Raw genomic sequence first — 12214 nt, 5'->3', positions numbered from 1 at the left:
TGCATGCAAACCAGGATATTTAAGGGCATCAGAGACCTGTTATTTGCTTAAATCTTGGGTGGCTGAACACCACCTGTCCCTCTAAGAAGTTGGAAGATGCCCACTTCTTGGGGGTTGCATAACTAAGTAGCATGCCACAGTCTTGTGTGTTATTAGAATTAACCAGACAAATTGCTTTACCAACTAAGAATGGCTATGACCACCCCCCATAGAATTGAGGAACGACTATCAGTCTGTCAATCTTGTCCATGCCAGGGCCAAATCAGGTCTCCTGTGCTGAGTCAAATTAAGCACTGTGTGTAACATTTTTTAAAACATTACATTATTAATTAATATGGAGCCCCCTTTTTCAGTCTCCAAAAATTTCTTCACTGCCCTTTCAGCCTCCATTAACAAATTGTCACCCTCAAAGATTTGCTAAAATCTCTCTCATGATATGGGGCAGAATATATGTCTAGTTCTCCTAGAAATTTCCTATTCATTCTTTAAAAATTTTTTTTAAATTTTATATTGGAATATAGTTGCTTAACAATATTGTGTTAGTTTCAGGTGTACATCAAAGTGATTCAGTTATACATATACATATATCTATTCTTTTTCAAATTCTTTTTCCACTTTGGTTGTTACACAGTATTGAGTAGAGTTCCCTGTGCTGTACAGTAGGACCTGGCTGGTTATCCATTTAAAATAAAGCAGTGTGTACATTGCTTCCCCAGGAGTGGGATTGCAGGATCATATGGTAGTTCTATGTTTAGTTGTTTAAGGAACCTCCATACTGTTCTCCATAGTGGCTGTACCAATTTACATTCCCATCAACAGTGTAGGGGGGTTCCCTTCTCTCCACACCCTCTCCAGCATTTATTGTTTGTGGATTTTTCGATGATAGCCCTTCTGACTGGTGTGAGGTGATATCTCATTGTAGTTTTGATTTGCATTTCTCTAATAATTAATGATGTTGAACATCATTTCATGTGCCTCTTGGCCATCTTCTTTGGAAAAATGTCTATTTAGGTCTTCTGCCCATTTTTTGATTGGGTCATTTGTTCTCAGGATGTTAAGCCTCATGAGCTGTTTGTAAATTTTGGAGACTAATCCCTTGTCAGTCACATCACTGGCAAATATTTTCTCCCATTCTGTGGGTTGTCTTTTCATTTTGTTTATGGTTTCCTTTGCTGTGCAAAAGCTTTTGAATTTTATTAGGTCCCATTTTTTAATTTTTGTTTTTATTTCCATTACTCTGGGAGATGGATTGAAAAAGATATTGCTGCAATTTATGTCAGAGAGAGTTTTGCCTGTGTTTTCCTCTAAGAGTTTTATAGTGTCCGGTCTCACATTTAGGTCTTTACTCCATTTTGAGCTTATTTTTGTGTATGGTGTTAAAGAATGTTCTAATTTCATTTTTTTACATGTAGCTGTCCAGTTTTCCCAGCACCATTTATTGAAGAGACTGTCCACCATTGTATAGTCTTGCCTCCTTTGTCATAGATTAATTGACCATAGGTGCGTGGGTTTATTTCTGGGCTTTCTATCCTGTTCCATTGATCTATATTTCTATTTTTCTGTCAGTATCGTACTGTTTTGATGACTATATCTTTGTAGTAAAAAGATAAAATCAGGGAGCCTGATTCTTCCAGCTCCATTTTTCTTTCTCAAGATTGCTTTGGCTATTTGGGGTCTTTTGTGTCTCCATACAAACTTTAAGATTTTTTTGTTCTAGTTCTGTGAAGAATGACATTGGTAATTTGATAGGGATTGCATTGAATGTGTAGATTGCCTTGGGTTGTATAGTCATTTTGACAATATTGATTCTTCCAGTCCAAGAACATGGTATATCATTGTATCAGTTTGTGTCGTTTTCAATTTCTGTCATCAGCACCTTATAGGTTTTGGAGGACAGGTCTTTCGCCTCCTTAGGTAGGTTTTTTCCTAGGTATTTTATTCCTTTTGATGCGGTGGCAAATGGGATTGTTTTTTGAATTTCACTTTCTGATCTTTTGTTGTTAGTGTATAGAACTACAACAGATTTCTGTGTATTACTTTTGTAACCCACAACTTTACCAAATTCACTGATGAGCTCTGTTAGTTTTCTGATAGTGTCTTTAGGACACTTTAGGACACTAACAGTGACTTCTTCTTTTCTAACTTTTATTTCTTTTTCTTCTCTGATTGCCATGGCTTTTATTCTTCAATTTGTTGATGTGCTGTATCACACTGATTGATTTGAGGATATTGAAAAATCCTTGCACCCGTGGAATAAATGCCACTTGATCATAGTGTATGACCCTTTTAATGTATTGTTGGATTTGGATTGCTAGTATTGTGTTGAGAATTTTTGCATCTATGTTCATCAGTGATATTGGCCTATAATTTTCTTTTTCTGTGGTATCTTTGGTTTTCATATCACAGTGATGGCGGCCTCATAGAATGAGTTTGGGAATGTTCCTCCCTCTGCTATATTTTGGAAGAGTTTGAGAAAGATACGTGTTAGCTCTTCTCTAAATGTTTGATAGAATTCACCTGTGAAGCCATCTGGTCCTAGACTTCTGTTGGTTTGGAGTTTTTAAATCACAGTTTCAATTCCAGTGCCTGTGGTTGGTCTGTTCATATTTTCTGTTTCCTCCTGGTTCAGCCTTGGGGGATTGTACCTTCCTAAGAATTTGTCCATTTCTTCCAGGTTGTCCATTTTATTGGCATATGGTTACTTGTCCTAGTCTCTTATGAGCCTTTGTATTTCTTTGGTGTCATTGTTACTTCTCCCTTTTCTTTTCTAATTTTGTTGATTTGAGTCTTCTCCCTTTTTTCTTGTTGAGTCTGGCTAATGGTTTATCATTTGTTTTTGTCTTTTCAAAGAACCAGGTTTTAGTTTCATTGATATTTGTTATTGCTTTCTTTGTCTCTATTTCATTCATTTCTTCTCTCATCTTTATGATTTCTTTTGTTCTCCTAACTTTAGGTTTTGTTTCTTCTTATTTCTCTAGCTGCTTTAGGTATAAGGTTAGGTTATTTGAGATTTTTCTTATTTCCTGAGGTAAGATTGTATTGCTATAAACTCCCCTCTTAAAACTGCTTTTGTTGCATCCCATAGGTTTTGGATCATTGTGTTTTCATTTTCATTTGTCTCTAGGTAGTTTTAATTTTCTCTGATTTCTTCAGTGATCCTTTTGTTATTTAGTATCATACTGTTTAACCTCCACATGTTCATTTTACTTACAGTTTTTTTCTCGTACTTAATTCTAATCTCATAGTGTTGTGGACAGAAAAGATGCTTGATATGATTTCAATTTTCTTAAATTTACTGAGGCTGCCTTTGTGGCCCAGCATGTGGTCAGTCCTGGAGAATGTTCCATGTTCACATGAGAAGCATGTGTATTCTGCTGTTTTTGGAAGCAGTGCTCTATAAATATCAATTAAGTCCATCTGGTCTAATGTGTTATTTAAGGCATATGTTTCCTTATTGATTTTCTGTCTGTATGATCTGTCCATTGATGAAAGTGGGGTGTTAAGATCCCTCACTGTTATTGTGTTACTGTTGATTTCTCCTTTTATGGCTGTTAGTATTTGCCTTGTATATTGAGATGCTCCTATTTTGGGTGCATATATATTTACAGTTTTTATATCTTCTTGGATTGATCCCTTGATCATTATGTAATATCCTTCTTTGTCTCTTATAACAGTCTTTATTTTAAAGTCTATTTTGTCTGATATGAGTATTGCTACTTCAGCTTTCTTTTGATTTCCATTTGTATAGAATACCAGAATATCTTCTTCCATCCCCTCACTTTCAGTATGTATGTGTCCCTAGGTCTGACCTGGGTCTCTTGTAGACAGCATATATATTGGTCTTCTTTTTGTTTTTGTATCCATTCAACCCATCTTTGTCTTTTAGTTGAGGCATTTAATCCATTTACATTTAAGGTAATTATTGATATGTATGTTCCTATTGCAATTTCCTTAATTATTTTGGGTTTGTTTTTATAGGTCTTTTTTCTTCCCTTCTTCTTTTGTTCTCTTTTCTTGTGGTTTGATGGCCATCTTTAGTGCTGTGTTAGGGTTCCTTTTTCTTTTCGTGTGTGTGTGTCTATTATAGTTTTTGGGTTTGCTGTTCCCATGTGGTTTTGGTATAGCAGTCTGTATATGTACAAGTTTGTTTTAAGTTGTTTGTCTCTTTCCCACCTAGAGGAGTTCCTTTAGTATTTGGTGCAAAGCTGGTCTGGTGGTTCTGAATTCTCTTAACTTTTGCTTGTCTGTAAAGCTCTTGATTTCGCCATCAAAGCTGAATGAGAGCTTTGCTTGGTAGAGTATTCTTTGTTGTAGGTTTTTCCCTTTCATCACTTTAAATATATCATGCCACTCCCTTCTGACCTGCAGAGTTTCTGATGAGAAATTAGCTGAAATCTTATGGGAGTTCCCTTGTATGTTATTTGTCATTTTTCCCTTGTTGCTTTTAATATTTTCTCTTTGTCTTTAACTTTTGTTAATTTGATTACTATGTGTCTCAGCATGTTCCTCCTTGGGTTTATCCTGCCTGGGACTCTCTGCATTTCCTGTACTTGGGTGACTGTTTCCTTTCCCATGTTAGGGAAGTTTTTCAGCTATTATCTCTTCAAATATTTTCTCAGGTCCTTTCTCTCTTCTCCTTCTGGGACCCTTATAATGCTAATGTTGGTGCATTTAATGTTGTCCCAGAGGTCTCTTAGACTGTTTTCATATCTTTTCGTACTTTTTTCTTTATTCTGTTCTGTGACGGTGATTTCCACCACTTTATCTTCCAGGTCAGTTGTCCACTCTTCTGCCTCAGTTATTCTGCTATTTATTCCTTGTAATGTATTTTTCATTTCAGTTATTGTATTATTCATCTCTATTTGTTTGTTCTTTAGTTCTTCTAGGTCTTTGTTAAACATTTCTTGCATCTTCATGATCCTTGCCTCCATTCTTTTTCCAAGATCCTGGATCATCTTCACTATCATTAGTCTGAATTCTTTTTTCTGGAAGATTGCCTATCTTTAATTAACTTACTTGTTTTTCTTGGGTTTTGTCTTGTTATTTCATCTGGGACATAGTCCTCTGCCATTTCATTTTGTCTAACTTTCTGTCATTGTGGTTTCCATTCCGTAGGCTGCATGATTGTAGTCTTCTTGCTTCTGCTGTCTGCCCTCTGGTGGATGAGACTATCTAAGAGACTTGTGCAAGCTTCCTGATGGGAGGGACTGGTGGTGGGTAGATCTGGATCTTGTCCCTCTGGTGGGCAGGGCCATGCTCAATAAAAAGTTAATCTTCTTGTCTGATGGGTGGGGCTGTGTTCCCTCTCTTTTGGTTGTTTGGCCCAAGGCAACTCAGCACTTGAGCCTAAAGACTGTTTGGTGGGGCTGATTGTGTCCTCTGGGAATGCTCACACCAGAGTACTTCCCAGAACTGCTGCTGCCAGTGTCTTTGTCCCCACAGTGAGCCACAGCACCCCCCCGCCCACCTCTGCAGGAGACCCTCCAATACTAGTAGGTAGGTCTGGCCCAGTCTCATGGCGTCACTGCTTTTTTTCCCTGGGTCCTGGTGAACACAGGACTTTTTGTGCACTCTCCAAGTGTGGAGTTTCTGTTTCCCCCAGTCCTGTGGAAGTCCCACAGTGAAATCCCGTTTGCCTTCCAAGCCAGATTCTCTGGGGACTGCTCTTCCCATTGCTGGACCCCCAGGCTGGGAAGCCTGACATGGGGCTCAGGACTTTCACTCCCGTGGGAGAACTTCTGTGGTATAATTGTTTTCCGTTTTGTGAGTTGTCAACCCAGCGAGTATGGGATTTGATTTTATCATGATTGCATCCCTCCTACCATCTCGTTGTGGCTTCTTCTTTGTCTTTGGATGTAGGGTATCTTTTTTGTTAGATTAGAGGCCCTATTCATTCTCCATATATTGTTCATATGTCACCCTCCTTGGAAATCTTTCATTGATCACATTTTCTTCCTGCTTCCACCCCACTGTCCCTGCCTCTTTGATGTCACTGTATTTTGCATATCCTCAGATTTCAGTTTAGTGGAATTAATTACTATATTTTGGTTTAGTATTGTTTTAAGGTACACAGTACAATTTTAAGATGAGAACAAATGGCAACAACAATGAAAACAAAAGAAACTAGAAAAAAGTATGATTAACAATTTTAAGGTAGGAATTGTTATGTAACTAATTTGACATTTGATTTCCTGAATTACTGACACATTACTCTTTTATGTTTTATTATATGTCAACTTTGTATTTATGGGATTAATTTTTATATTTTTGGACGTTAATTTTTTTCATTTCGTTAATTTTATGTCATTTTTTATTTTGGGGATAAAGATTCTGTGTTGGTAGTTATTTTCTTTCAGCACTTTAAACATGTTATTCCATTGTTTTAAGCATTATGTGATTTCTATTGAGAAGTAAGTTGTCATACTTATTGTTTCTCTTTTGAAAGCAATTATTATTATTATTATTTGGTCTTTGTATTTTATGTGTCAAGAGTGTGGTTTTCTTTTTTTTATTAATTTTTATTCATTCAACATTGCTTTACAATATTGTATTAGTTTCTGCTTTACAGCAAAGTGAATCAGCTATACGTATACATATATACCCTCTTTTTTCGATTTCCTTCCCATTTAGGTCATCATAGAGCATTGAGTAGAGTTCCCTGTGCTATACAGTATGTTCTCAGTTATCTATTTTATACATAGTAGTGTATATATGTCAATCCCAATCTTCTAATTCACCCCACCCCCCTTTCCCCACTTGGTGTCCATATGTTTGTTCTCTACGTCTATGTCTCTATTTCTGCTTTGCAAATAAGTTCATGTGTACCATTTTTCTAGATTCCACATGTAAGTGATATTATACAATATTTATTTTTGTCTTTCTGACTTACTTCACTTCGTATGACAGTCTCTAGGTGCATCCATGTCCCTGCAAATGGCACAATTTTATTCCTCTTTATGGCTGAGTAATATTCCATTGTATCTATGTACCACACCTTCTTTATCCATTCCTCTGTTGATGGACATTTAGGTTGCTTCCATGTCCTGGCTATTGTAAATAGTGCTGCAATGGGCATTGGGGTGCATGTATATTTTCAAATTATGGTTTTCTCTGGGTATATGCCCAGGAGTAGGATTGCTGGGTGATATGGTATGTTTACTTGCTTGAGGTTTGCAGAGTCTTTGAGTCTCTGGATTGATGTCTTTCATCAATTTTAAACAATTCTTGACTATTATATGTTCATATATTTCTTCTGTTACATTCTTTCCTGCTTGTCTTTCTGGGATGCTAATAAATAAGTATGTTACACCTATGCCCCATACCCCCAGCATGTCTTATAAGCCCTCTGTATTATGCCTTCTTTTTCTCTTTGTGCTTCAGTTAGGTATTTTCTACAGAGCTATCTTGCAATTCACAAAATTTTTTTTCAACTGTTTCAAATGCTATTAAATCATTCTGTTGAGTTCTTAATTTGAGATATTCTGTTTTTCAGTTCTAGAGTGGCTATTTCATTATTTCTTATGATTTCACTTCTCAGGAGGAAGTCTCCATGATTTAAAGCATTTTTTTTCAAAAATTTTCCCCCTATGTTTTCTCTTTTTTTTAAAGTTAAAAATTGATTGTCTATATATTTCTCTGCAGAGACAGTAGGACATAAGTTATACATGAGCAAAAATTAGTAAGAGAAAACAATATAAAATATAGAAAATCAACAAAGCTAAAAGGTGGTTCTTGGAAATTTCTACTACATTTTATAACTCCTTGGCATAACTGATCAAGAAACAATGAAAGAAGGCACAGACTTCTAATATCAAGAATAAAAAAAGGATCGACATTACATGTCATACAGATATTATCAACACAAAATAATATAAATGTATGACATTTATTTTGAACATTTGATGTAATAGAACAGAAAAATAGAAGAAACTAATTGTACAATATCTATAATTAGCCTTCTCACATAGAAAATCTAGGATTAGATGACTTGCTTTAAGAATTCTACCAACCAATTAAGGAAGAATTTTTGAATCTTAAAGGAATTGTTTGAATATTTCCTTTGAATATTTGAGCAGGAATATTTCCCAACTCAGTTGTTGATGCTAGCAAAATTCGAATTCCCAAATCTGACAAATATATTTGAATAAATGGAAAAAAATCCTGTTCTGTCTCTTTTACAAACATAGATACAAAATCCTAAATAAAATATTGCCAACATTAATCAGTGGTATGTAGAAAGGGAACAATCACTATCAGTTTGTATTTATTGCAAGAACACATATGACAAAAAAATTTATTATATTAATATTTGGTTCTTCCTCCCAATGTTGGGACATGCTTATTCATCCTGCCTTTTAAAATAGTTGTCGTAAATTTACATTCCCATATTTTGTTATGAATTTCACAGTCAAAATACTTTTGCTTATCTTGTTAAAAATCTCAGAGTCATATAACTGTCCTGATCAATTCTTTCTTGAAAACTATTTCAGTTGCAACAAATATAGGAAAAAATGTTAATTTTTCTTCTCATTTATATTTTTTGAGTAATATAAAACCAACAATCCACTCACAGTTTTAGTGGGCATAAACTCCCAGCCAGAGGTTACCTTTCCCAAAAGTCTTTGAAGCTGCATGTGGCAATTTGACTAACTTTTGTCTATTCAAAGATGAGTAGAAGTGATGTGTGCAACATTCTGCTCACAATATTTTAAAAATAAAGTTTATTTCCCTTCACTTTTTCTTTTGCCCTTCTTACAGGCTAGAGCAATGATTGATATGGCCATAGTGTCAAAGCTGACCATGTTGATGAGGACAATACCAAGGGTAGGGAGAGGGAGTAGGAAAGAAACAAGATAGAATAAACCTAGTTTCTTTCACAGCATTGTAGATCTGAGCAGCCTGCTCACCCTATGTTTTCTTGAAAAAATTAATCATAGTTATTTTAAAGTTCTGTCTGCTAACTCCAATATCTGGATCACCTATGGGTCTGTTGTTATTTTCTGTGATTTTTTTTCTCTTGATATTTGATCATGCATGTCTGTCTTTTGGCATGTCCCATAATTTTTAATAGAGTACTAGATATTGTATATAATACAGAGACTTTAATGGCATTATCTTCTGCTAGAGAGATTTCATACTTTTTTCTGCAAAGCAGGTAGAAGTCAAAGGAGATCACCTTAATTTAATCATGGCTGTGGCTATTACAGTTTTCTAGGGCTTAGTTTACCTCCTTTTTGTTCATTTTTATAAAGTATTGTTCTCTGTGAGCCTGACATGTTTAACCATCCCCACCCCCGTGTTCTGAACTGTAATCTTTAATGACTCTGTGTTTCAGAGTTTTAACTTAGAGTTTTAGCGTCACCTTGATCCTCACCCCTTTGCAAACATCTTGATAGGGAAACAGACCATGTATTTTGAAGCTCCTCAAATCTGCAATTTTGTTATGTGGCCCAACAAGACCACAACAAGCTTATTTTCCAGCTCCTTAATGACAACCTTCTGCCAGGTCTAAACCCAGATTCTTTCTCTGTTGCCTGTTTATCAGCGAATGTCCCAGGAAAAAAGCATCTGCAGATTGATTGCTAAACTTTCAGAGGTTCTATCCTCTTCAGAATCTTAGCCCCCCCTTGTCTGTACTGGCAGTTCATAGAGTTGGAAGCATTCATAGCCCTATGGAGACTTTAAAAATAGAATTTTGGTGGCGCAGTGGTTGGGAGTCCGCCTGCCGATGCAGGGGACACGGGTTCATGCCCCGGTCCAAGAAAATCCCACATGCCATGGAGCGGCTGGGCCCGTGAGCCATGGCTGCTGAGCCTGTGCGTCCGGAGCCTGTGCTCTACAACGGGAGAGGCCACAACGGTGAGAGGCCTGTGTACCGAAAAAAAAAAAAGGAATTTTGTTGTATTTTATCTGGATTTATAACAAATAAGTCATACTTATAACAAAGAAAAAATCTGGATTTTATTTTGTTATATTTTTTATGGATTTATTTGGTTAAAATGTGGTCTTATGCAAACTGCTCATTCCCTCTAAAGCCAAAGTCATTTCTTGAGCTTGTTAATTTCTACTCCTAAACAGTAAAAATTGCAAAATGCTTTTGAACTTATTTCATAATTTCTAATACCACATACATGATAATAATAAAATTATTATGAAAGTAAATTATTTTTCAGCTTCAATAAATTTAAAAATCACATGAAATAATAATGATGGCTCAGATGCTCTATATTTGAAGGATTTCACATTTCTACATGATGTGAAACCGTGATTTTTCTGTTTGTGAAAGTGATAGAATCTACCTATTTTCTTTTGAGTGGCTATGTAGCAATAAAACATGAAGAAAAGAGGAGAAGCACCAACTTCAGCATTTAGGGTAGTGAAGCATGTAGTTTCAAAGATACAGTATGTGAGAGATGAATTTTTTAGTAGATCAATGTTCCTGAAAAAAAAGAACAAAGAAAGAAATACCTAGCTATTTTTCTAGGTGTTAAATCCTGAAGTATTAAATATGAATATCAAATTCTGAAATAAAAACAGTGAAGTGTATAAAAATGGGAAAATAAATCCTCATCCTTCTTGTATATACAAAGAATGTTACTGCTGGTTATATGGTTTAAATTATTAAATGAATACAAATGGCTAAATTGTATAATAAATCAGGAGTATAATATCACAAGGATTAACTAATTGCTAATTAAATTTTTAGATTATCAGCTTCCTCTAGCCTATTAATTTGCATCTTCACTGCATATAAGGAATTATGATGTTTAAGAGAGTGTGGATCATTTTGCTTAGAAAATTTATTAATCCAGGATTGCCACATAATCAATTTAAGTAGTTATTGTTAATATATTTCTATTTCACATATTAATAATTAGTTATTAACAAATAATACTGTATAATTGACCAAATATCTTATATATTTTTGATATTACAACCTGCTAGTTATGAATCAGGACAAGAATTGGTTCTGAATTTGACATTAGAGTATAGCTAATAACTTGCCCCAATATGTTTAAATAATGTATGCAGATCCATCATACTTTCATAGAGGTTCATGTAATCAACCCTTTTCCCATTTTAATATCTCATTGATTTAACGTCTTTTACTATATTCCATTTAAAAATTTTTTAAAATAAATATATGTATATCTCTATTTAGTGACAGAGCCATATTAGTGAGCTTATTGCAAATTTATTAATCATGACCTTTGTATTGATAAAAATAAAATAAGTGATATACTTCTTTCAAAATTTTTTTTTTGAATTCACAGGTCCGTGGAATTTCTGATAAACTACCTAACTTGACTAACCGACATGCTGCTTTCTCGTCAAGAACAGAAAGAACTACTAAAGTATCAGATATGGTAAGAAGGCTTTTCTATGACCAAATGTATTTGTAATCTAGGAATCATGGAGGAGACTGAATAACATAAACATTATATTAGGACCTGAGAGAGGTACCTGGTAGCCTGCTGTAATATCTTCAGCTAGTATGCTACTTCCATATTTTTAAAGTTCAATGAAATTCTTGAAGCTAAGCAGTAGTCTAGCATTTCTCTGTGAGAAAAATATTATGTGGAACATCTCCTTAAGGGTCAGAGAGCATTCATTAGGCCATATAGACAAACTCAACTTGTGTTGTATATGAAGTGGAAGGTTTGTTTACTTTAGGTTCAACTCAGTTTCCTCATAAGTGCAAATATTTTCCCTTTTCAGTTTGAATCTATCTTGAGACTTCAGACTTTTATCCCTGTTAATCTGTATTTTAAATTGTGTTGATAAGAATTTTGCTACCTCAATTTCCATTTTTTCTAAATAACTAATATTGAATAAATTGAAATAAATAAATCACGTGAAATTTAAAACTGTATGCTTAACTATTTCATTCAGTTTAAACTTATTAAAAGATGAAAGTGAAATTTAAAGATAAAAGGTTAGACTTATGTGTACAGGTATTGTTAAAATAAATTTTTATAGAAATTGGCCTGTTATTATAAGATATTATTAGTAACAAATGACCAAAACAGGATCATTAAGCAGGTCATAAAATGTAGCCAGTCAACCAAGAAGCAGAATTGCTGAACTAAAATTTTACTAGGTACACAAGGCCAAGAGTTCATTTACAGTGTTTTCAATGGTGAAGTAAATGGTACAAGATTAGGAAGAACTCATGTAAATGAAGTACAAATACAGTGCTAGTTAAGTTAATACA

General features: G+C 34.8%; 1 protein-coding gene across 1 annotated transcript in view; it reads left to right on the top strand.

Annotated features, from left to right (window-relative positions):
- STPG2 (sperm tail PG-rich repeat containing 2) overlaps positions 1–12214 on the top strand; it is a gene marked incomplete at its 3' end in the record, with an annotated part of 515422 nt that overhangs the window by 93349 nt on the left and 409859 nt on the right. The window contains 1 exon segment of the mRNA XM_081215966.1: positions 11274–11366. Within this exon segment, the coding sequence (XP_081072092.1) occupies positions 11274–11366 (93 nt within the window).

Source organism: Mesoplodon bidens, assembly GCF_964165515.1.
Source record: "Mesoplodon bidens genome assembly, chromosome: 1".
Classification (NCBI taxonomy): domain Eukaryota; kingdom Metazoa; phylum Chordata; class Mammalia; order Artiodactyla; family Ziphiidae; genus Mesoplodon; species Mesoplodon bidens.
Note: the sequence above shows the minus strand (reverse complement) of the source record. Positions and strands in the feature narration are given on the sequence as shown.